General features: G+C 53.7%; 3 protein-coding genes across 3 annotated transcripts; 1 reads left to right on the forward strand and 2 right to left on the reverse strand.

Moving 5' to 3' along the window:
• Positions 1 to 225: 225 nt before the first annotated feature.
• On the reverse strand, positions 226 to 1,176 carry LOC113427596 (olfactory receptor 52B2-like). The gene has a single exon (XM_026690111.1). It carries the CDS (start codon positions 1,174 to 1,176, stop codon positions 226 to 228), a length of 951 nt encoding a protein of 316 aa, XP_026545896.1.
• Positions 1,177 to 5,383: 4,207 nt separating this feature from the next.
• On the reverse strand, positions 5,384 to 10,032 carry LOC113427603 (borealin). Its single transcript, XM_087965885.1, is given in 11 exon segments — positions 5,384 to 5,558; positions 6,051 to 6,137; positions 6,290 to 6,345; positions 6,348 to 6,415; positions 6,522 to 6,611; positions 7,505 to 7,584; positions 8,219 to 8,316; positions 9,335 to 9,410; positions 9,512 to 9,552; positions 9,627 to 9,755; positions 9,836 to 10,032. Coding segments are annotated over 11 exon segments (870 nt in total). The 5' UTR covers positions 9,936 to 10,032; the 3' UTR covers positions 5,384 to 5,513.
• An 8,681-nt stretch (positions 10,033 to 18,713) lies between these two features.
• LOC113430661 (hemoglobin subunit beta-1) lies at positions 18,714 to 19,839 on the forward strand. The gene is made up of 3 exons (XM_026693083.2): positions 18,714 to 18,945; positions 19,033 to 19,255; positions 19,603 to 19,839. The coding sequence occupies exons 1-3, from the start codon at positions 18,854 to 18,856 to the stop codon at positions 19,729 to 19,731; spliced, it is 444 nt and encodes a 147-aa protein (XP_026548868.1). The 5' UTR covers positions 18,714 to 18,853; the 3' UTR covers positions 19,732 to 19,839.
• The last annotated feature ends 5,578 nt before the right edge of the window (positions 19,840 to 25,417 follow it).

Genomic DNA, 25,417 nt, shown 5'->3' on the forward strand with positions numbered 1-25,417 from the left:
AGGAGACAAGAAATGTCTCCTTTTTGGCAGAGAAGTAGCTTTATCACCCCTTAACTCAAGAGCAAAACAAACTTTAAAGGAGGAGGAGAATAAAAACGCTTTTGGTGGGATGGAGGAGAGTCCAACCGTTTCCATCCCAGCAACAGAAACAGGAGTGGGTGGGGGTGGCTCTTCTGCCCCCACCTCCTTTGTGGGCCCGGTGGGGCCCCCCCCCCCGCCCCAGCCTCACTTGCCGAAGGCCCTGCCGAGCCTCTTCCAGATCAGCTGGGTTTTCACGGCATAGACCACGGGGTTGAGCATGGGAGGCAGCAGCTGGTAGAGATTGGCCAGGAGGATGAGCACCGACTGGGGGATGCCGTGGCCGAAGCGGTGGGCGAAGAAGGAGAAGAAGGCCGGGGTGTAGAACATCAGGATGACGCAGAGGTGGGAGCCGCAGGTCCCCAGGGCCTTCAGGCGGGCGTCCTTGGAGGGGAACCTGAAGACGGCCCTGAGGATCAGGAGGTAGGAAGCGGCGATGAGGAAAACGTCTAAGCCGGGAGACAGCAGGGTGGTCACGAAGCCGTACCAAATGTTGACGGCGATGTTGGCACAGGCCATGCGGGCGATGCCCATGTGCTCGCAGTAGGAGTGGGGCATCACCCTCCTCCCGCAGTACGGCAGCCTCTTGAGGAGGAAGATGGTGGGGAACATCACGCAGAAGCTCCTGGCCAGAGCCACCAGGCCGGTCTTGGCCACCACCGAGGGAGACAGGATGGAGGCGTACTGCAGCGGCCGGCAGATGGCGACGTAGCGGTCGAAGGCCATGGCCAGCAGGATGGTGGACTCCGCGATGAAGCTGATGTGGGTGAAGAACATCTGGGCAAGGCAGCCCTCAAAGGAGATCTCCCTGGAGTAGGACCAGAGGACGCTCAAAGTCTTGGGCACGGTGGAGGACGACAAGGCCACGTCGGCCACCGCCAGCATGGCCAGGAAGAGGTACATAGGCTGGTGGAGGCTCTGCTCCGTCCGGATGAGGAAGAGCAGGGAGAGGTTTCCCAGAAGCGCCAAGAGGTACATCAGGCAGAAGGCCACACCCATCCCGCTGTGGTATTTCTCCAGGCCAGGGATGCCCGCCAGGATGAAGGAGGCGGGGGGGAGGCTGCTCTGGTTGCTGGGCGGTTGGGCCTCCTGAAGCATGCCGACTCATCGCCCCCAGGCCGGGGTCCAATCCCCCGGTGGAGGACTCTGCCGAGACAGAAGGGGGAGACCTTACCGTTGGGAAGGGCGGTTGCACCCGCAGCAGGGGCCGTGGCTCTCATCCAGCGGGAAGCAGCCGCTGCCTTAGTGGGAACCGCGTGGCTGCTGGTATTTCTAAGATACGATGCTGCTGCAATGAGTGACGAGGCAATATTTGGAGAAGTGCTTCAAAGAAGAGACATTAACGAAACGCTCTGAAGGAAGAAACAGGAGAAGAAGCAACGGAGGGAAACTCACCGAGGAGAGAAGCAACTGGGAATTAAGGAGGAATTTCCTGACAGGGAGGACAATTAGCCAGTGGAACTGCTTGCCACTTGTCTCAAGCTGTAGGGTCTCCTGCCTGAGCAGGGGGTTGGACTAGAAGACCTCCAAGGACCCTTCCAGCTCTGTTCTGCTCTATTCTATTCTATTCTTATTCTTATTCTTATTCTATTCTCATTCTGTTCTAAGAATTTGGACCAGAAAGAAATCCAATATAGCTTATTGGATTATTTTCTTCCCCATGGAAACTGTTGTTTGTAAATATAACCCAATAGGAGAAATGGCCTGGGAGCTGACTTTGGGAAACCCTTCCTAGAACAGCCACAGGGAAAGCGGGGTCCACCTCTTCTCCAAAGCCCCTGAGGAGAGAAGCAACCTGGAACTAAAGGAGGAATGTCCGGACTGGGAGGACAATTAGCCAGTGGAACTGCTTGCCTCCAGAAGTTGTGGTTGCTCCATCCCTGGCGGCTTTTAAGAAGAGGCTGGACAATCATTTGTGTGGAATGGTATTGAGCCTCCTGCTTGAGCGGGGGGCTGGACTAGAAGACCTCCGAGGTCCCTTCCGACCCTGTGATTCTGAGAGTTCAGGAGGGAAACACAGCCAGCCTCTCAGCACAAGGCTTAACAGCACTTCCATTTGGGGGAGGGAAAGCAACCTTTTTTTTTTTTTTTTTTGCGCCATTATCAATGCAGTACAGTCTACTTTGACTAAATTATGCTGAAGTATAGTATAATAGCATATACTTTATTTTGCATAAGGATAACTATCATTTAATAAATAATTAAGATTATTCCATGACTGGACTTGGTGAGGCCATAAAAACACAGACATTTCCCCGCCTCAGAGATGCCTTATGGATTATTGCACTCAGTAAGGTTCTCCGATCTAGATTCCAGGTAGGAAAGGGCACCTCGAAGAAAAGGGATGCCCCAAATTCCAACCATGGTTGGTTGCCCCAATCCTTGCAGAATATGATTCTACTGGTATGTCCAATAAGCAAACATTTCCATTTTATCAGCTCCCTTGTGCATTTGGCAGTCACAAAGCAGCCTTCAGTTTACAGCAGGGGTCTGTCTCCACCGTTGGTTGGGGATCTCTGGGAGTCCACAAGTCTTAAAGTTGCCAAGGTTGGACACCCCTGGTTTGCAGAACCGGCCCTTGGCTGGTGCCCGAAGTTCCAACGTGGGCAATAGCCTGGCTAGCAGTGACTCACCAGCGGAGGGAGATGAGGCAGCTCTTGAACGGTGGCGGCTTCTTCTTCTTCTTCTTCGGGTGAGGAGAAAGGACTCGGCCATGCAAGGAAGAGGGCGAGTTATCCAGCTTTCAGGGGGACTCCAAGGACGGCCTTGTCTCATCTTCCCTCGGCAGAAATTGGCAAGGGAGGACGAGCTCCCTCGGTCCCGAGGGCTGGAGAAACGGAGCACACCTCCGTCCCCAGGAGGCCGTTTTCAGCTTCACGTGGCTGGTGGTTTTCCCCAAGGAAAGAAGAAGAGGTTGCTTGAAGGGTTCCAAGAGGGCAGCTGCTTCCTGGCAGAGGGGGGGGGATAACCCTCCCCACCGGCTGACTGGCTGCCCCTCCCTCCTCAAGAGTTCCTTGAGGACTAGCTCTGCTGGGGAGGGACTTGGTGAGTTTCACCTGGGTGTCCTCGGGGGCCACCAGGCGGCTTCCAAGCCACGTGTGGCTCATTGGGCAGGCAATCGTGGGAGGGGTCGGTCTTGGGCTCAGATCGCTCCCCAGGGACGCTGCCTGCTTGACTTGAACAAGCAGGAGGCCTCAGACCCGGAAGGCCCCGTTGTCTCCTACGACGGAGAATCCTGCGCCAAAGGCTGCTGGGCACCACCCTGGATCTGGGTGACTTGCTGATGGTTAAATGGCGGCTGCCTGTCGCACTAAAAGCAACTCTGGGCAATGCAAAGGTTGTGAGTGCGCAGCTGCCCTCCAGGGTGTCCGATGCAGCTGCATAAGTCTCGGCGGTTTTGCCCTGGTGCCACCTGTGTACTTGCGCAGAAGCCTCGCTGGGATCCAGCCCAGCCTCCATTTGGGGAAGGAAAGAGACGGAGACGGAGGGGTCAACCCCGACCTCCGTGGCCAGTCAGGGCCGACCAGTCAGGGTTCCACTTAAGTGACCGTGCTCCCCAACCCCCCCCCCCCTTTGCAACCAATACAGGGGGGTGGGGGCGTTGCAGAGAATGGAGGATAGAGGCAGCCCTCCACTTACGACCAATTGAGCCCAACATTTGTTGCTAAGTGAGACACTGGTTCAGTTTTGCCCCATTTTTACAACTTTTCTTGCCCTGGCCGTTAAGTGAATCAGCAGAGTCTTTGCTGGCCAGAAGGTTGCAAAAGGGGATCCAGTTCATGTGGCCCTGGGGATACCGCAGTGGTCACTAAGGGTGAAAAATGGTCAGAAGTGGGTTTCCCTCCCCTGGGAGCTCGAGAGGGAAGACCCTGGCTGCCTTCTGGGCTACTCATATTGGGAGGGTTGGCAAGGACCACGGGGTGATTAGGGGCCCTGGTGGCCTAGTGGTCGGAGGGCAGCATTGCAGGATGATTCTGCATTCCCGCAGCCAGCGGTTCGATCCTGACCGGCTCCAGGTCAACTCAGCCTTCCGTCCTTCGGAGGTGGGTAAAACAGGGACCTGGATTGCTGGGGGCAAGAGGCCAGCCGTCAACCGCTGAGAGGGGCTGCAGAGCCCAAGCACTGGGGGGCTCCATGGCTTCCGGAGGAAAGCTGGCCTCCCTTCGCCCCGCAGAGGCTCCCCCAAAGGCTGGGCATCGGGCGCTTAGCCCCCTCCCCACCTGGCCAGAGGTCCCAGGCCAAGTATTTTCTCTAAGCTCCCTGCCCCCGGCCATACAACCACCCATCACCCTCGCTGGCCTTTCTTTCCCAGGGGGCTCAGAAAGGCAGCCCCCCACCTACAATGGCTCCTCCAGTGACTGGTCAGTTATAGCAGCTCTGGAAAAGGGGACTTATGGCCACCGCAGCCTCCCCAGGGTCACCGGATCAAAATCGAGACACTCGGCACCTGACTCGCACTTACGACAGCCAGAATCCCAGAATCACAAGTCAATTGGGGAAGGCAGAGTCCCTTTACCACGTGCCTCACCTAACAGCTGCAGCAATTCACTTAGCAAACGGTGGCAAGGTTGTAAAATGGGGGCAAAACTCACTTAACGACTGTCTCGTTTAGCCACAGACACTTTGGGCTCCATTGTGGCCGCAAGCCGAAGGGCCCGTCTGTGGCCGGCTTCCCAGAAACTAACCTTGTGCGGTTCTTGGGAGATAAATGAAAGCTAATGGGGGCTCCTTCCCAGCCACCGGTCTTGGCACCTGGATGGCTGGCAAGGGGCCTGGGGGGCTCCTCTCTTGCCCGGCCTTCTCCAAACCTCCCCCCTTCAATGAGCAACTGCCCCCTTCCCCAAACGGCTGCTCTCCAGAACGCTGGTCGACTAAACTGGCACTGGGGTGGGTGGGTGGGTTCACCCCTCCCTGTCAAGGGTCCCTGGGTCCAGAAGGCCCCCATATTATTCTGGGCAGGGTGGGACCAGGTGAGGGGTGGGAGGGGCCCAAGAAGCCACACACAGACCTTCAATAAGACAACAAACTTTATTGTTAATTGCAAAACCAACCAGGAAACGGTCTCCTTGCACCCCACGGAAGACGATAAATAGAAAACCCCACAAGGGCTCGGAAAGGAAGCCCCCCAAAAGGAAGCAGCCGGCATTCATCCTGGGGCTGTGTCTGCCTGTTGCTGCTGCCCCCAACCCCCTCGGGGGGCTGTGAAGGGCCCAGGCCACCTGCTCTTGCCCCTGCACACGGGGGCAGCCGAGAGAAGCAGGAAGGGCCAGAGGAGGGACGCTGGCACCTTGGGGCACAGCAGCAGCACTCTGGGCAGGGAAGGGAGGTTCCGGATGGGGGGGGCAACCCTTTGGGGGGTGGGGGGTCCTTGAGCCAAATCTCCCCTTCCCCAGGCCAGGACCAAAGCGACAGGCAGCTGCTGCTTGGAAGCCTCTTCACTTGTGTCCGTCCACTCGGCTGCAGAGGTGCGCAAGTTGGCTCTGGAAGGAGAGGAGCCGAGGGTCAGCGGGCCCAGCCCCTCCCGGCGGCTGCAAGTGGCCACCCCTGCCGTCCGGCTCCTCCCATCCTGCTCCAGGTGGGAAGGCAGGCAGGGTGGAGCCTCGGCCCACTCAGGAGGAGGAGGAGGAGGAGGAGGAGGCACCCAGCAGCGGCCTCTCCCAGCACTCAAGGCCCAGCCTCTGCCCCACACCCAGTTTCTCTCCAGCCCCTCCGGGTGCTGCGAAATGGAGCCGGCCCCCAGCCCCCCCCCCAGCACTAAGAAGGGGGCTCCGCTGCTGCGTCTCCTGGCGCTTCTGTCTCCGTCCGCCCTGGAGTGGCTCAGGGGAGAGGAGAGCAGGGAGGGGCCCCCGGGAAGGGCTCCTGGGGGACCCAGAGGCCGAGCCTCCCTTCCAGGGAGACCCCAGGCATCCGGGAAGGCCGTGGGGGGAGGCGCTGGGCCCCCGGGGACAAGGGAGAAAACCAGCCAGGCCTACCGACAGCTTCTTCACGCTGCCCAGGGCTTGGGCGTTCAGCCCCCGCAGGTCCCTCTCCGAGAGCTCGCTGGCCCTGATCCGGACGTTCTGCGCAGAGGACAAAGGGCCCTTACTCTGGAGGGGGAGCAGGCAGCCCTCCTAACCCCACCAGCTTCCCCTCCAGGCCATGCAGGGGCCGCAGGGCCTCCGTCCCGGGCCTAGGTGGCCCCCACGCCCCCCCCCTCCCCTGTGCCCCTCACCTCTCCTCCGCCCAGGGGCACCGTGAGGAAGACCTCGCTCCTGTCTGCCAGGGGCTGCCGTTCACCGAGATGCTGAAGACCCTTTCGTGGGCAGCAGGGGCCCGCAGGCCGGGCGTCCTGAAAATGCTGGGGGCGCAGAAGCAGGTGAGGTCAGGCGGATGCCGCCCGGAGCTTCTACCAGCCAGCCCCGCCCTGAGGCAGCCCCCGAGACCCGCCTGGCAGAGGGGCTCACCTGGAGTCAAACTTGCCAGCAGGGGTGAACAGAGGAGTGGTGGCTTTCGTGGGGTTCCCTCGGATGACCGGAGTGGCGTGGCTCACTTTGCTAAAACACAGCAGCCACCGGGTCAGTGGCCTGTCAGGGCCCTCCAACTGGCTGCCAGAGCCCTAGGCTGCAATTCCTCCTGCTTGGAGGGACCGCGAGGGCATCCAGTCCACCCCCTTGCTCACCCACACCACTCCAGTTACGGCCCCTCAAGAGGCAAGCCAGGGAAGACAAGCCCTCCGCCTCACGAGATGGGGGGCTTCTGTAAATTGCACCCCAAGTTTTGTCCTGCCCTCCGGAAGGAAAGAGACCCCAGACTCTTCGAGCTGAGAGGCCCCTCGGGGGTCTCCCGCCCCGATTCTGCTCTGCCCAGACTTTCCTGGGAAGCCTCCAGGGACGGAGAAGCCACACCCGGCCTTCCCTCGCTTCAAGGCCCCACGGCCAGGAAAGCCCCTGGGCACAGCCCCCCCCCGGAGGCCGGAGCACCCAGGCGTGGCCCTTGCCTCACCCTCCGGGCCCCTCCTCCCTGCGTGCCACCAGGGGCCCCTTCACCTCCTCCTAAGCTCCCCTTCCTTTGGGAGGGCTTCGCCTCCCAGCCCCCTTTGGGCATTGTGGGCAGTTTGGCCTAAAGCAGCGCCAGCCCTTCCCGCCCCTTCCTCCCCCAGGAGGATGCTGGCTTTGGGGTGCCTCTGTCCGAGACCCCCGGACCCTCCTGGCCAGCACCTTCTTCCAGCTGGCATCTTTCAAAGGAGCCTCTGTGAAGGACAACACGGGGGGCCTCTGTGGCCTCCAGTCCCAGGGCTCCGTTCAGGCCTCCCGCAACTTAAGGCTCCTGGGAATTGAAGCTGCCCAGTTTGGGGGCCTTTGGCTCAATCCCGGAGAGAAGGGAACGTTTGCTGCCCAGGGTGGTCCTGTGGGGCCCCTGCTGGTCTCTGAGCTGCGGGGCCCATTACCTTTTGGGGAAATTCTTGGCTCGGGATGAAGGGGGCCGGGTCCTCTTGGAGTTGGGGGGCCTTTTGGTCGAGGTCTGCGCCTGGAACACAGGAGGGAGGGGTGACTCCACCAACCTCTTTCAAGCGCCCTCACCCACCCACCCACTTCATTCAGAGGAGAGCCGGAGGGGACCCCGGAGGTCCTCTAATCCAGCCACCTGCTTATTTCAGACAAATGGCTGTCCATAAAAACCTCCAGCAATGGAGCAGCCACAACTTCTGGGGTTCCACCAGCTCACTGTCCTCACTGTCAGGAAATTCCTCCTCCACTCTGGGTCCCTTCTCTCCTGGGTTGGTTTGGGGAATAGCTTGGCCCCCCTCAGCACCCCCTTCTTTGTGGCAGCCTGGGAGACTGCAGGCACGCCACCCCTGGCCCTACTTTTCCCTAGACTGGCCACACCCAGATCCTGCGGCCTTTCCCATCCTTTCCCCACTTCATGGTTCCCAATTCACGTCCTCCTCCTGTCCGTCCTTGGGACTGTGGGGGGGCTTGGCAGACACAGACCTGTTCTCAGGCAGTTCTGAGGCCCCCCCACCCTCCCCCTGGGCCGCCTGCTTTGTTAAGGTAGCAGAAGCCCTGCAGGGGAAGCGGTGTGGAGGGGAGCCACCACCAGGCCCCTTGGCCAAGGACGAACGAGCCAAGCTGGAGGTCCCCGGAAGGACAGAGAGACCCACCTTCCCCGGCTTCTGGGGTGCCACCTCCAGATCCTGCCTGGATTTCTTGCCTGCGGGCAGCAGAGATGCTTCCATCTCTTCATCGATGGGCTGCTTGGCTGTGGGGGAAGAGGAATTCTTGGAGGAAGGGGAGCAAGGGGAACAGGCCGAGGGAGGCAACTTTGAAGGGCTCCGTTCTCAGCAGGCTTCATCCCGGCATCCTTGACTTACAACTGGTCATTTGGTGACCATCTGAACTTCAACGGCACTGAAAAATGTGGACCATTGCAGTGTCCCTGTGGCCACAGAACCCACATTTGGATGCTAGGCAACTGGTTCATGTTTATGACGGTCACCATGTCCAGGGAGCACTTTCTGCAACCTTCTGGCTAGCAAAACCAAGGTGGTCAACGTCGCTAATTCAACAACTGCAGTAGTTCCCTTACCAACCGTGCCAAGAAAAGCTGCCAAGTGGGACAAAATTCCCTCGACAGCTGCCTCAGCAGCAGAAATTTTGGGCTCAGCTGTGGTTGCAAGGACTCTGCAATTCTTTCTTGAGTATAGCAGTAGTAGAAGGGTAGGGAGGTGACTTCACTGTGAATATTGATGCTCATATCATCTATTACTGGTACCCCATGCCTCCGTACGGCTGTGTCGGAAGGCATGCGTCTCTATATACACACAGGCACAAACGTACACCTGTCTGTCCAGGTATAGGGATCAGGACCTGAGGGCGGGGGGACCAAGGCGCTCATAGAACGGACCCCGCTTGATAAAAGGTGTCCACGGAAGGGAAAACCCTAAAGCAAGAGGGACACCAGCAAGTGTGGCTGGCCCAGCCGGCAAAGGGCTGCTCAGGACCGGCTGGGCTGCAAACAGGCAGGAGGGGCCTTCTTCCTCCTGCAGTGGACAGACAAGGGCTGGGATGAGGAGGGGGAGGCACGGCTGCCCCCACCTCTCCCCCTTGCCTGAAAGGCAGAGAGAAGGGTGCATCGTTCTGTCTGGGGGAGCCCCTCCCCTCCCGGGATTGAATAAACACCGCCAGGGAGCCTGGCTTGCTGGTTCCGCAGGGGGGGCACCGTGAGAGCATCAGGCGGGCTCTCCTCCCCGCCTCCAGCCCCCCCAACCCCGGCTGACCTTTCTTGGCGACCCGGAAGGGCGTCTGGATGGCCCTGGAGGCCAGCTGGGTGATCTCCGCGATGTCCACCTCGCTCTGCAGGGGAGGCAAGGGAGGAGGCCGGGCGGCTCGCAGGAGGGGCGGGGGAGGCGGCCCCACCGCCCCCTCCCCCGCCGGACCCCGGGCTACTCACTGACCGAGGCCACCTTCTCCAGGGCCTTCTCGCTGCCGCCCAGCGCTGCAAGGGGAGGAAGCCGGGTTAGCGGTGGGGGGCGCGGGGGCGGGGGCGCGGTGGGGGGTTTCGAGACCTACCCAGGAACTCGATCCAGTTCAGGTCGCGCACCGCCAGCGGCAGCCGCAGCAGCTCCATGTTGCACAGGTTCTCCACGTCCTTCTTCAGGCTGTCGCCCTCCGCCCGCACCTGCGCCACCCGCGCCCGCACTGCAAGAGGCGCTCCGGTCACGGCCCGGCCCCGCCGCCGCCCCCCTCCCCGCTCCGCTCCCCGCCCTCCCGCGCCTCACCCTCGCGGTCGAAGTCCTTCAGGAAGGCGTCCACCCGCTTGTCCCGCGCCGAGGCCTTGCCGGCGCCCCGGGCCGTCCCCCTCTTCCTGCCGGGCGCCATGGCGGGAGCGGAGTCGGCGGTTGAAACTTGGCGCGCGCCCCGCTCGGCCAATCACAGGGGGAGGCGCGCCCCGACGCTCCCGGCCTGCCCCGCGCGGGGGCGTGGCCGAGGGCCTCCTGCCGCCAAGGCCCGCCCTTCGCCCCGCCCGCCCCGCTTTGCCCGTGGTGGTGGTGGTGGGGGGCTTCGGGGGTCTCTCCCCGGCGAGGAAAGGGGGCCAGGCGGGGCTCCGGCTCCGCGCCGGCCTTGCAGCCAAGGAGTCAGGCGAGCTGCCGGGGTGGGGAGGGTCTCGCGGCGCCAGAAGGAGCGCAGCGCTGGGAGGAATCGAACTGTAGGGCCGGAAGGGACCTTAGAGGTCTTCTAGTCCCGCCCGGGGGCCCTGAATTCACGCCCCCCTGCTGGGGCAGCTGCGAGTGGGCTCCTCGGGCTGATTCCCGCCGGGAGGAAGGGGCGAGGGGACAGCCTGGCTTGCTGGCCCAGGCGGAGCAGGGAGGGCTGCCCACTTTCCTCTGCCCATCCCTGGCACCTCGCCCTGCTGCCCCTCAGGGGCCCAGGCTCTCTCGGGGAAGGGCCGGGTGCAGCAGCAGCCCAAAAAGCCAATGCAATCCTAAGATGCACGAACAGAGGGAGACAATGGAGGTCAAGGGTGGTTCTAATACCCCTCTGTAAAGCCTTAGCAAGGCCACACCTAGAGTCCTGCATCCAGTTTTGGTCACCACACTATAAAAAAGAGGTTGAGACTCTAGAAAGAGGGCAAAGAAGAGCAAGCAGGATGATTTTAGGGGACTGGAGGCTAAAGCATACCAAGAACGGTTGCAGAACTGGGCATGTTAGTCCAGTGAAGAGAGACCAGGGCAGACAGGAGAGGGGTCTTCCAATATTTGAGGGAGGGGCTGCCACAGGGAGGAGGGGAGGGTCAAGCTATTTTCTAAAGCACCTTTGAAGGCCAGACAAGGAACAATGGATGGAAACTGAACAAGGAGAGATTCAACCTGGAAGTAAGGAGAAACTTTCTGACAGAACCATCAACCGAAGGAACAGAAGTTGCCTTCGGAAGTTGTGGGAGCTTCATCCCTGGAGGCTTTCAAGAAGAGACTGGACTGCCATTTGTCAGAAAGGGTGTAGGGTCTCCTGCATGGGTGGGGGGTTGGACTAGATGACCTACAAGGTCCCTTCCAACTCTGATCATCTGTTATCCCTGGGCCTTGCCTCCTCTGGAGCTTGTCAGGCACTTGCAGGCCTGGGCCTGGTGCTGAAATGGGCGATGCCAGGGCCCGGCTGCCCTTATCACAGCCTGGCAGCCTCCTGGTCCCCTCCGATCTGCATCCCTGGAGGCGCTCTACATCCTCCCTCCTGGGCTGTAACCGTCCGCCTACGTTTCCATCTCAGAACAGAGGTTGTCCTCAAGTTACGACCACAACTGAGCCCTACGTTTAGATTGCTGAGTGAAACATTTGTCTAGACTCCAGAGAAAAGAAGGACCGGGGAGGGGGGGGACAGGAGAGCAGCCTTCCAGCATTTGAGGGGCTGCCCCAAAGAAGACAGAGGGGGTCAACCTCTTCTCCAAAGCCCCAGAAGAGGCAGGAGAAGAAGCAACGGAGCGAAACTAACCAAGGAGAGAAGCAACCTGGAATTAAGGAGGAATTTCCTGAACAGGGAGGACAATGAACCAGCGGAACTGCCTGCCACCAGAAGTTGTGGGTGCTCCATGACTGGGGGCTTTGAAGAAGAGACTGGACAGTCGCTTGTCTGGAATGGTCGAGGGTCTCCTGCTTGAGCAGGAAGGGGCTGGACTAGAAGACCTCCAAGGTCCCTTCCAGCTGGAATCTGATTCTGATTCAAAAGGGAGTTTTGCTCCATTGTGTGACTTGTCCGAGGGAATCTCTACAGTCGTTAAGTAGCCAATTGCCCACCTGGACTTTGCTGCCCAGGCGGTTGCAACGAGTGATCCCGTGGCCACCTGGACACGCCCACCGCCATAAACATGAACCGGTTGCCCAGCCTCCGAATGTCGGCTGTGTGGCTACAGGGACCCTGCAGCGGTCATGCGTGGGAAATGTGCCTCCTCCTGACAAAGGCAATGGAAGAAGCCGGATTCACTTAACAACTGGGTGGGCTATGTTTCGCATAGCAAGAGAAATTTTGGGCCCAATTGTGGCCGTAAGTCAAGGACTAGTAAAAAGGAAGAAAAATGGAAAGGCGTTTAAGCAGAACCGAAGTAAAATATTGTAACAATAAAGTGAACATAACGAGAATATACACCAATATAATACCAAGGCAGTTCTGGGGCTTTGCCTTTTTAACACGCTCGCTGGGATGGCTGATCCATCCGGCTTTGCACAATTCACTAGAATGTGAACTAAAATCCGTGGCTCCTTAGTTAAGTCTGATGGGGCTTCAGGGTGGCTCCGCTCAAGGGAAGTGTAAACTTCAGGGCTAGAAAATGACCCACGTGGTCACCTTCATCCTCATCCTCAATATTATTATGGCAACATTTTTTAAAACTAGTAGTGTAAAAGGGACAGATTAACAGAGTTGGAAGGGATCTTGGAGGTCATCTAATCCAACCCCCTGCCCAAGCAGGAAACCCTACCCCATTTCTGACCAATGGCAGTCCAGTGTCTTCTTGGAAGCCTCCAGAGATGACGCTCCCACAACTTCCGAAGGCAACTTCTGTTCCACGGGTTGATGGTTCTCCCTGTCAGAGAATTCCTCCTTATTTCCAGGTTGAATCTCTCCTGTAGAGTTGTAATTGCAGGAAAGTCATTATCTTGATGGCAAACCTCAGATTAAGAAGCAAATACAACTCAGGCAAACAAAATCACTAATGCAAAGAAGGATTAGAGAGAGGAAGTAAACATGTGTTAGACTTTAACTAGAGATAATTAATTGTGTTAATTACTATGCTAAACAGTAACAAAAGTTGAGCAACCACCAAAGTTAACCAATGTTAGAGGATTACTATAAATGTGTATAAATGCAAGACTAGACTCCAATAAAGTCATCATGATTCATGTGATCATGATCAAACACCTCGACTGCCTCATCATTGCAACAAGTGGCGCATGAACAGGGACCCTCTTACTTCGTCCAGCAAGGATTTGGTGCACCTTCAACCCTTTGGGGTTTCTCAACCCTTATTGGTTTCTGTAAGTATGGGGCCTTCGCTTTCAGAGGAACAAAGGAAGCATGTAGATGAATTAGGCTATTTGTTGAAGAAAAATAATACTCAGGTACCAGAGAAAAATCTCTTAAGGTTGGTCCAGGAGATTGCAGCTCAGTGCTTATGGTATCCAAAAGAGGGGTCTTTAAAATTTACTGATTGGGAACGTATAGGGAAAACATTGCATTCTGAACCTAGAGCAGAAATAGAAGTCTTGCATGCGTGGCATTTATGTAGACATGCAATTGAAAAATTTGGTCACAATGAACTTTCTCTTTTAACACCTCCACCTTCATGTTATACTAATGTTGTCATTTATCCTCCTTCTTCACCTGAATATATGTCTTCCATTCCCTCAGCTTCTGCAGATACAGGGCAAAAGCCTCCTGACTCTTATTATTCAGTCTTCTTTTCAGAAAATGGTTGAGAACTGTAAAAATGATGCCTCTGTCTCAGGAACAGAACTTGCAGAATTAGTGGGGGACTTCGTGGCTTTGGGTGGGAGCGAGGACGGACGGAGTCTGTGAAGCGGGGCTTGCCTGCCCTTGCTGGCTGCCTCTGCTTCCTTAGGGGCGGGGAAGGGGGCTCATCTGGACCAAGGGTGAGTCTCCCCCTCAGTTTCCCCTGAAGGATCTTCCGTCGCTTTTGCCTTCTCCCTACATCTTCCCTCTGTTAAAATTCCCCCCCACACACACACACACTTATTTTCGGGCGGATAGATTTCGTGTCTGAGCATTCTCACATGATGGTGGGTCTTTCCCCCCCCCCTAAAAACAGTTAAAAAAAGAAAAAATATATCCTCATGCAAGAACTTTTCTGCTTCCGATTACCCCCATGCTTAAAAGTTGCAAAGGAAACACGGAAGCAGGGAAGCGCCTGCCCAGCTCCGGAGCTCCACACCATTTTTTTTTTCAGAGTGGAATCTGACTCGAGTATAAGCCGAGGGGGATTTTTTCAGCACAAAAAATGGGCTGAAAAACTCGGCTTATACTCAGTATATACGGTACTTGGAATTATTTAACCTTTTAGATTCTCTTGCAGACTCACCTGTTAATTTACATTTTCGAACTACTGAATCTTTAGCAAGGCCTTTGGTAAAGTATAGCCAAGCTCCAGATCCAACCTGGAAAGGCCCTACACCAATGATCACCTGGGGTTGTGGTTACGCTGCCATGGAAGATCCTTCTACTGGACAAGCAGTGTGGGTTCCAGCATGCTGTGTTCGTCCATATCATGGCATGGCATCAGGGCCTTCACAACCTGATTCCGGATTTCAATCTTCATCTGAACACAGAAGTTCGGCTTCCAAGGTCGACGCACCCACAACCCATCACTTGGGGACAGGTTAAATCTACTACATATCAAGCTCAACAACAACTGCAACAGGCCTCATTACCTCAGACTCCTGAAAATCTTGTTGCTGCTGTTTTTGCTATTATTACTGCTAATTCTGTTACAATTTTACTTTGTATTTTCTTGTTTATGGTTAATGGTGTTTCTGCTCAAAATGACACTTCTGTGGTTCGTCTTAATTTGTGGGTTCGTCATGCCCAATACATGTTTATGACCCATGGCACAAATATTACTTTATACTATGAGCCCCCAATGGCATTTGGTCAAATTTCTTTTACCCCTAACTTGATCGTGTCTTCTACATTTATTGTCTCACAACTACAATCTATTTCACACTCCTGGCTATTTTCTAAACCCCCTATGCAATTGAATTCTGTCCGTTGGCGTTACTTGAAAGTTAGTCAATTTACAAGGGGTCTGTGTTTCTGTTGTCACGCTAAACATACTTGGCTTCATAATTGGTCTGATTATGATGCTGCCCAGCACATATTAAAAAAGCTGGGGAATTATAGTTATTGTTCTAACTACTATTGGTTGTCAGGTACCTTTAATTCTTCTTTGTATGGACTTAATATAGCTCCTGATATGTATCCTGACAATTTTCCTATTTTTAATGCCTCTGATCACTCTAATACAGGATCAATATGCGCTGGATGGCAGCTTAAAGATCCTAATATGTGGTTCTTTTTTGATAAATATGCCACCAATGTGCATCCTCAGAATTATCAATGTGCAGCTATAGGTTATTTTACTCTACCTGTTCAAATAGGTACACTCCCATCAACTCGACAGCGGCGTTCCTCTCTGGGGCCTACATGTAATGATGAAGTTTTTATTGACTCACAATTGTCTTCTGGTTCTACATCTGGCCGTGCATTGGCAGGGGCCGTTACAGGAGTCCTTACTCTAGGCTCTTATCCTGGCATAATTGCTCAAGAAAACAGACGATCTATTCTTGGTCTCACCTGCAGACTTGAAAAATCCATCAATGCTACCGCTGCTATTATTCCTGATTTGCAGCATGAAATAGAAGACTTAAATCAAGATGTCTCACAGTAGCGTTTTGCCATAGACTATCTTTTAGCCCGTCAGGGAGGGTTCTGTACGTTAGTTGGACACCGTGGATGTGCTGTGCATTTTCATTCTTTGAATAAAACTATTGAGCATGAGCTTGCCAATTTACAATCATACATTCAAAATAATATCCATGCTCATTACTCACCTTTTGAGTGGCTAACCAATTGGCTCCCTGATTGGTCTTGGCTCAGACAGTTTTTCTTTTATGCTATAATTATTATTATTGTATTAATTGTAACCTGTTGTTTTATTCAATGTATTCCAAATTTGTTTGCATTGTTTCATTCTACTTCCTCTTCTTTAACTCCTTTACAGTTGCAATACATTCATAAATCTTTGAATCCTCCATTTAAAATAAAAAACGAGGATATGTAGAGTTGTAATTGCAGGAATGTCATTATCTTGATGGCAAACCTCAGGTAATGAAGGTTCCAAAGCAAATACAACTCAGGCAAACAAAATCACCAATGCAAAGAAGGATTAGAGAGAGGAAGTAAACATGTGTTAGACTTTAACTAGAGATAATTAATTGTGTTAATTACTATGCTAGACAGTAACAAAGGTTGAGCAGTAACCAAAGTTAACCAATGTTATTAGAGGATTACTATAAATGTGTATAAATACAAGACTAGATTCCAATAAAGTCATCATGATTCAGTTGATCATGATCAAACACCTTGACTGCCTCGTCATTACAACACTCTCCTTGTTCAGTTTCCATCCATTATTCCTTGTCTGGCCTTCAGGGGCTTTGGAGAATAGCTTGACCCCTTCCTCCTCCTCTCTGGGGAAGCCCCTCCCTCAAATATTGGAAGGCTGCTCTCCTGTCTCCCCTGGTCCTTCTCTTCCCTAGACCAGCCAGGCCCAGTTCCTGCAACCGTTCATTGTATGTTTTAGCCTCCAGTCCCCTCATCCTCCTGGTTGCTCTTCTCTGCACTTTTGGTATTCATACATGTGTTGAGGAAAGATTGTTAGCACTCTAAATAATTGGAACCATTGAGCATACAAAAAAAGATTATCTATCTTAGTTAATAAAAGTAAGATGATTTAGGTTTTTTCAGCCAAAATACAATGCAATACAGGCAGTCCTCGACTTACAACAGTTCATTTAGTGACTGCTGGAAGTTACAAAGTCACTTATGACCATTTTTCACACTTAAAGCATCACAACCGTCACGTGATCAGAATTGAGGCACTTGGCACCTGACTCACACGACAGTTGCTGTGTCCCGGGATCACGGGATCCGTTTTGCTGACCTTCTGGCAAGCAAAGTCTGTGGGGAATCCAGATTCACTTAACAACCATGTTACTAACTTAACAAATGCAATGGTTCATTTCACAACGGTGGCAAGAAAAGTCATAAAACGGGACAAAATTCACATAACAAATGTTTCACTTAACAACATAAATTTTGGGCTCAATGATGGTCGTAACTCGAGGACTACCTCTACTAGATAACTGCTACAGGTTTCATTAAAGTCTTGGTTGTACAGCACAATAAAGCTGTCAGTTTGAAGCTGATTACTCAGTATTAAATCTCCACTGCATTGTTACTTGGCATTTTTTTATGCAGATTGGGGGGGAAAAGAAGCCAATTTTGACTGCAATTAAATAACAATAGATAAAAAAGAAAAAAGGAGGAAAAAAAACTATGCAGTTTCTGACACTTCCTTTTTGTGCTTTTACTAATTCAGTTTTTATAAGCATTTGCACCCCTTAGAAGTCAACCACTCTTGCTTCAAGTTGGTTAAACTTCTGTCGTGGATATATCCTATCTTGTCATTCCTGCACGTTCTCCAGATTAACTTCCCAGTCAGATATTTTCAGAATTGTGTTTTTCTTTCAACAATGGGCAAAATTTACCACAAACAAAACAAATTTAACTGAAGGATAAAAATAGAAATGTGAAAAAAGACAAAAGAAGAAAGGAAGAGAAGAAGGTGTTTTCCAATCAATAAAAATAATCTTCCATGGCACTTCCAACATTTATTACCTTATAATGTATCTCATTTACTATTGATGGAGTTGCATACTGTCTATAGAATATTTTGTCCCCCTTTTAAGTTAAGTTTCATGTAAATTGTATATAGTCCATAATTCTTAGCAGAGGAACACAATCACAGAGTTGGAAGGGACCCTGGAGATCGTCTAGCCCAGCCCCCTGCCCTCTGGCCCCTCACCCTCCTCAGGCATCCTTGCTATTCCTCTCTCTAAGAGGAACAACTCAAGCCCCCCCGTCACCCCCCCCATGTCCCGTGCTTCGCTGCTGCTCTTAGCCTTTGTCCAAGGAGGCACCGACCTGTCCCGAAAGGACAAGAAACCTGGAACTGAGGGGGAATCCCTGGCAGAACAATCCAGGACGGAAGCGACCGCCAGACGTCGTGGGTGCTCCTCCAACCCGGAGCTTTTCAAGAATGGCTTAGGGTCTCCTGCTTGAGCTGGGGGTTGGACTAGAAGACCTCTGGGGGCCCTTCTGTTATGCCTCCCTACATGCCCCCCCAGAAGTGGGTCTCATGGCTTTTACTTCCTGACTTGCCAAGTGGGCCAAGAGCGGGGGGAGACCAGCTGCCGTCCGAGGATGCCCAGAAACGGGCTGGGCAGCTGGAGTCCACCTGAAGCCAGCGGAGCCCAAGGCTGAGGAGGCTACTACGCTGCCCCTGAGAGGAGCGCCCCTTGGAGAGCTCCCCTTCCCTCCCTTTCCATGACTGATGCAAAATCTTCTTCTCTTCGATGTGGAGCTAAAAGACGATTTCACCCACGTTCAGGGTTGAGAGGGGCGCCTAAGGGTCCCCCTGAACAGGACCCCCACCCCAGTGCCCCCCCCCCCCGCATGGACTTCATCCCACCCCACCATGGCTCCAACCCCCCCTCCCCTTTGGGGCAGGGAAGGCTCTGCTGCCCGGGAGCAGCCGCCCAGCAGTGGCCGGTGTCTCCTGGTCACAAAAGTCGCAGCCCACCGGCCTTGCAGAGCGACCAAAGGCCAAGTTGCGGGTGAGTTTCCTGGACCCTCCCCCCCCCCCCCGGCCTGCTAGGGACTCCCAACGCCCCCGCCGTGGCCGGTTAGCCCCGCTCAAGGAAGGCCCGGTCGGCCCCGCGGAGCCTGGGCAAAAGAGGAGGAGGAGGAGGAGGAGGAGGGCCCACGTGCCCACGGCAGCTATCTCGGGCTCCGGCTGGCCCGGCAGGGCCACACCCGGCGGGCTCCCCCCGCCCCCCGGGCTCCTTTCGCGACCGGCGGGCAGGGTATAAAAGGCCTCCCCGGCGCCGGTTCCACAGCTTCGGCCGCTTTGCTTCCTTCAGCCCCGAGAACAGCGCCCACAGCCGCCCGTCATGGTGCACTGGACCGCCGAGGAGAAGAACGCCATCAGCTCCGTCTGGAGCAAGGTGGACGTGAGCCAGGTCGGCGCCGAGTCCCTCACCAGGTGAGCCCCGCGGAGGGAGGCGGGCGGGCGGCGGGGGGCGCTGGCCGACTGCCTACCGGGCGCTGACCCTCCCCTCGGCCGCTGCAGGCTGCTGATCGTCTACCCCTGGACCCAGCGCTTCTTCACCAACTTCGGCAATTTGAGCAACGCGGCGGCCATCCAGAGCAATGCGCAGGTCAAGGCGCACGGCAAGAAGGTCTTCACCGCCTTCGGGGACGCCGTCAAGAACCCCGAGGCCGTCAAGGAGACCTTCGCCAAGCTGAGCGAGCTGCACTGCGACAAGCTGCACGTGGACCCCGTCAACTTCAAGGTGGGCTGCCCTGGGGGGCGGCGGGGGGCGGGGGCTCCCTCCTCCTGACACCGGTGAGGGCCCCTGGTTGGCCCACGAAAGGCCTGCAAGGGAGCCACCGAACCCAGAGACCCCCTCCTCCCCCTCCCCCTCGAGAGCCCGGATCCCAGGCGCCGTCGAGCAGCCTTTCCTTCTCGCCCCCCCGCCCCAAGCCCCTCCCCGCCTTTCCAGCTCAAGATTAGGACTGGGGTCCCTTGGGATTCGTGGCCGGGTGCAAAGACGCCGGAGGTCGCGGCCGAGGAAAGGGGCTCCTCGGAGGCAGGACTCAGCCAGCCCGGCTATAACCCCGGCCGCCCTTTCTCTTGCAGCTGCTGGGCGACATCCTGCTGACAGTGCTGGCGGCCCACTTCGGGAAGGAATTCACCCCGCAGGTCCAGGGCAGTTTCCAGAAGCTGGTGGCGGTGGTGGCCCACGCCTTGGCCCACCGGTACCACTAGGCCTCCTCTTCCTCCGCAGCTGCTGCGCCCGCCCTTCGTCACCCGCGAGGGAGCCATTCCAGCCCCCCGACCTGCTTAGACAATAAAAGTCACCTTTTGCAGACTGAACCGACTCCGTCCGTGGCTTTGGGGGGGGGGGTGGGCGGCGGGGAGGGAAGCGGCCGGGGTCTCCCCCTTCCTGGGGCAGCGCGAGGAGGGCCCCATACGGGGAAAACCCGGAGGGAGGGGGTCGTCCTCGGAGGGAAAGCGACCGGCGGCTCCCAAGCGCGTCTGCTTGAAAGGGGTTTCGTTCCACCGAAGTCAGGAAAAGGCCCCCCGCCCCCGCCTCTTTCTAAGTAACTGAAGCCGCCGAGCCCCTGCCGCACACCAGGCCGGCGGGGACGGATGGCGCGGGAAGACGAGCGCCCGGCTTCTCTTGGCGTCTCCGTGGCGCCCTCCAGGCCCGCTGCCTGAGCCTTTCAGTTGGGGAGGGGGCCCTTCCCGACAGCGAGAGGGGCTCAGGGGGGCAGCTGGAAAGGGAGCGTCTCGGCCCCACCGGTCAGGTCAGGAGCCGCCGGGAAGGGAATCTGGCCAGGGACGCTTTCCCCGCAGCTGCGGGCTGGGCAGGGGGCTCCTCTTCCTGGACAGGCCAGCTGGGGGTCAGTCGCACCTGCTTTTAAATATATAAGGGAAAGCCGGGCAACGGGCCAATTCCTCCGGAGGCTTCTGTGTGGAAACTGGCAGGTTTCCTTGGTTGGGTTGCACTCTGCAGAGGGCTGGACTAGATGACCTTTGTGGTCCACCCCACAGTCCCATGATCCTATGGTTCTAGGAGGGATGGGTTGGGGGGGGGGGACTATAAAGGCGGAGGAGTTGCCCCCCCACCCAATCATCCAAGACAGTGATGGCCCCTGAGAGCGAGTTCAGAGGGGGGGGGGCGGCAGAGCCTGGAAGCCAACAATGAGAGGATGCTGAAAGGATCCGGAGGGGAGGGAGGGGACAGCAGCCTTCCAAGGGCTTCAGAGACCTCCCCCCCACTTGGAAGACGGGGTGGGGGGGGAGGCAGGGGCAGAACCAGTGGGGGAGAAAGGCCGGGAAGGAGATTTGGACGGGAGATCAGGAGTCACTTTGGCTCACCCACCCCCCTCAGCCCAGCCCAGCTCACAGGGTTGTTTTTATGGGAAAAGAGGGAGGGAGGGAGGGGGGAGTACTGTGTGTCTCTGCTGCCTTGAGTTATTTATAAAAATAATAAAGGTGGGATATAAAAAACTTCCTGGCTGGGGAAGCTGTCAGCCTGCGGTCTGAGCAGCCACACAATTGCGGTGAGTTGGGAGTCTCCCAGCAGGTGCTGGGTTGTCCAAGTGTGGGGCTTCCCAAACCTTTTCCTTCATGAACCCAACCACTTATAACACCATCCCACCAAGGAAGGGACCTTGGAGGCCGCCTAGTCCACCCCCTGCTCAAGCAGGAGAGCCTGGACCATTCCAGGCCGTTCAGTGGCTGGGCAATCTCTTCTTCAAAACCTTTCAGTGGTGGAGACGCCTGAATTGTTCTAACTGTCAGGAAATTTCTCCTTAAGCCCAGATTGGTTCTCTCCTGGATCATTTCCAATCAAACTGATCAGGTCCTTTAAAAGGGGTTTTTTTTTAAACCAGAAAGTCCTTTTTACCCAAGAAAGGTAAAACACTTTAAGTCCATTTCAATACCCCTCTTGTGATTGGTCATGAGTTTGTCTGCTGTGGGCAAATGCCACTTTTGCCCAGTGCGGGGTAAGTGAGTCGGGTTTTGGAAGTCCTGATTCTGCAGGTAGGGCTGGACTAAGCAAGCTCCAGGGTTCGTTCCACGATTTTACATGGAATAGGAAACATGAAGATACTTCAGCTGGCGAACGGGATTCAGAGGACAGGCCGTATCTCAAAGAAGCCGATTCTGCTGTAGGATGTCTTAAGCAAACACCCCCCACTCACACCCCCCCCTCCATGTCATTTCGGAAGCACCAGGGAAGGGCGGAAGGCAGGACTTCCCTTTCCAAGATAATGCAACCAAAGATGGGACAAAGTGCCCCCCCAACCCCAACTCATCATCCCTTCTTGCACTGCCGGAGGCCCCCAGAAGTGGGGGTGGGCAGGACCTCTGCACGACCCATTTCCTGGGCTCAGCCAACACATCAACTGGTTAAGCTCAACCAGGCTAAGTCCACCCCAGATGCTAAGTCATAAAACCAAACCAAGATCCTTCACACCAACATGAACCCAACGTAGCCAGTGATGATGTTACCTAGTTGGATCATGAAATGTCTGCAAGAAAACCACCAAACTCACACAGCACCAAGGACCCGCCCTTCTCCTCCCCCTCCCTCCCTGCAAACTCATCCCCTTCTAGCACTGATGAGGTTCCCTAGTTGAGTCGTGAAACGTCTGCAAGGAAACCGCCCAGCTCAGAGAGCCCCAAGGAGCCCCAGAGTTCAGCCCTGAGCTCCATATCGCCTTTTCTACGGATAGTCAGCCTTGCCCTCCCCTCCCCCTTTGACGCTGCCCCATGGGAAAGGGGTGCTTGACTGGGCAGGGTTTTGGCCGCCCTTGGCAACAGGGTCTGTCCTCGGCAGCCTCTCTGTAGAGTTGTAATTGCAGGAAAGTCATTATCTTGATGGCGAACCTCAGATAAGGACAAAAGCAAATACAACTCAGGCAAACAAAATCACCAATGCAAAGAAGGATTAGAGAGAGGAAGTAAACATGTGTTAGACTTTAACTAGAGATAATTAATTGTGTTAATTACTATGCTAGACAGTAACAGAGGCTGATCAACAACCAAAGTTAACCAATGTTATTAGAGGATTACTAAAAATGTGTATAAATGCAAGACTAGACTCCAATAAAGTCATCATGATTCATGTGATCATGATCAAACACCTCGACTGCCTCGTCATTGCAACAAGTGGCGCATGAACAGGGACCCTCTTACTTCGTCCGGCAAGGATTTGGTGCACCTTCAACCCTTTGGGGTTTCTCAACCATTATTGGTTTCTGTAAGTATGGGGTCTTCGCTTTCAGAGGAACAAAGGAAGCATGTAGATGAATTAGGCTATTTGTTGAAGAAAAATAATACTCAGGTACCAGAGAAAAATCTCTTAAGGCTGGTCCAGGAGATTGCAGCTCAGTGCTTATGGTATCCAAAAGAGGGGTCTTTAAAATTAACTGATTGGGAACGTATAGGGAAAACATTGCATTCTGAACCTAGAGCAGAAATAGAAGTTTTGCAGGTGTGGCATTTATGTAGACATGGAATTGAAAAATTTGGTCACAATGAACTTTCTCTTTTAACACCTCCACCTTCATGTTATACTAATGTTGTCATTTATCCTCCTTCTTCACCTGAATATATGTCTTCCATTCCCTCAGCTTCTGCAGATACAGGGCAAAAGCCTCCTGACTCTTATTATTCAGTCTTCTTTTCAGAAAATGGTTGAGAACTGTAAAAATGATGCCTCTGTCTCAGGAACAGAACTTGCAGAATTAGTGGGGGACTTCGTGGCTTTGGGTGGGAGCGAGGACGGATGGAGTCTGTGAAGCGGGGCTTGCCTGCCCTTGCTGGCTGCCTCTGCTTCCTTAGGGGCGGGGAAGGGGGCTCATCTGGACCAAGGGTGAGTCTCCCCCTCAGTTTCCCCTGAAGGATCTTCCGTCGCTTTTGCCTTCTCCCTACATCTTCCCTCTGTTAAAATTCCCCCCCCCACACACACACACACTTATTTTCGGGCGGATAGATTTCGTGTCTGAGCATTCTCACATGATGGTGGGTCTTTCCCCCCCCCATAAAAACAGTTAAAAAAAGAAAAAATATATCCTCATGCAAGAACTTTTCTGCTTCCGATTACCCCCATGCTTAAAAGTTGCAAAGGAAACACGGAAGCAGGGAAGCGCCTGCCCAGCTCCGGAGCTCCACACCATTTTTTTTTTCAGAGTGGAATCTGACTCGAGTATAAGCCGAGGGGGATTTTTTCAGCACAAAAAATGGGCTGAAAAACTCGGCTTATACTCGAGTATATACGGTACTTGGAATTATTTAACCTTTTTAGATTCTCTTGCAGACTCACCTGTTAATTTACATTTTCGAACTACTGAATCTTTAGCAAGGCCTTTGGTAAAGTATAGCCAAGCTCCAGATCCAACCTGGAAAGGCCCTACACCAATGATCACCTGGGGTTGTGGTTACGCTGCCATGGAAGATCCTTCTACTGGACAAGCAGTGTGGGTTCCAGCATGCTGTGTTCGTCCATATCATGGCATGGCATCAGGGCCTTCACAACCCGATTCCGGATTTCAATCTTCATCTGAACACAGAAGTTCGGCTTCCAAGGTCGACGCACCCACAACCCATCATTTGGGGACAGGTTAAATCTACTACATATCAAGCTCAACAACAACTGCAACAGGCCTCATTACCTCAGACTCCTGAAAATCTTGTTGCTGCTGTTTTTGCTATTATTACTGCTAATTCTGTTACAATTTTACTTTGTATTTTCTTGTTTATGGTTAATGGTGTTTCTGCTCAAAATGACACTTCTGTGGTTCGTCTTAACCCTAATTTGTGGGTTCGTCATGCCCAATACATGTTTATGACCCATGGCACAAATATTACTTTATACTATGAGCCCCCAATGGCATTTGGTCAAATTTCTTTTACCCCTAACTTGATCGTGTCTTCTACATTTATTGTCTCACAACTACAATCTATTTCACACTCCTGGCTATTTTCTAAACCCCCTATGCAATTGAATTCTGTCCGTTGGCGTTACTTGAAAGTTAGTCAATTTACAAGGGGTCTGTGTTTCTGTTGTCACGCTAAACACACTTGGCTTCATAATTGGTCTGATTATGATGCTGCTCAGCACATATTTAAAAAGCTGGGGAATTATAGTTATTGTTCTAACTACTATTGGTTGTCAGGTACCTTTAATTCTTCTTTGTATGGACTTAATATAGCTCCTGATATGTATCCCGACAATTTTCCTATTTTTAATGCCTCTGATCAACTAATATGTGGTTCTTTTTTGATAAATATGCCACCAATGTTCATCCTCAGAAATTTTTCATTCTTTGAATAAAACTATTGAGGATGAGCTTGCCAATTTACAATCATACATTCAAAATAATATCCATGCTCATTACTCACCTTTTGAGTGGCTAACCAATTGGCTCCCTGATTGGTCTTGGCTCAGACAGTTTTTCTTTTATGCTATAATTATTATTATTGTACTAATTGTAACCTGTTGTTTTATTCAATGTATTCCAAATTTGTTTGCATTGTTTCGTTCTACTTCCTCTTCTTTAACTCCTTTACAGTTGCAATACATTCATAAATCTTTGAATCCTCCATTTAAAATAAAAAACAAGGATATGTAGAGTTGTAATTGCAGGAATGTCATTATCTTGATGGCAAACCTCAGGTAATGAAGGTTCCAAAGCAAATACAACTCAGGCAAACAAAATCACTAATGCAAACTAGGATTAGAGAGAGGAAGTAAACATGTGTTAGACTTTAACTAGAGCTAATTAATTGTGTTAATTACTATGCTAGACAGTAACAAAGGTTGAGCAACAACCAAAGTTAACCAGTGATGGAGGATTACTATAAATGTGTATAAATACAAGACTAGACTCCAATAAAGTCATCATGATTCATGTGATCATGATCAAACACCTCAACT

Source organism: Notechis scutatus, chromosome 5 (genome assembly GCF_049901735.1).
Source record: "Notechis scutatus isolate UNSWTSFEM ecotype Mainland chromosome 5, rNotScu1.2, whole genome shotgun sequence".
In the NCBI taxonomy this organism is placed as follows: domain Eukaryota; kingdom Metazoa; phylum Chordata; class Lepidosauria; order Squamata; family Elapidae; genus Notechis; species Notechis scutatus.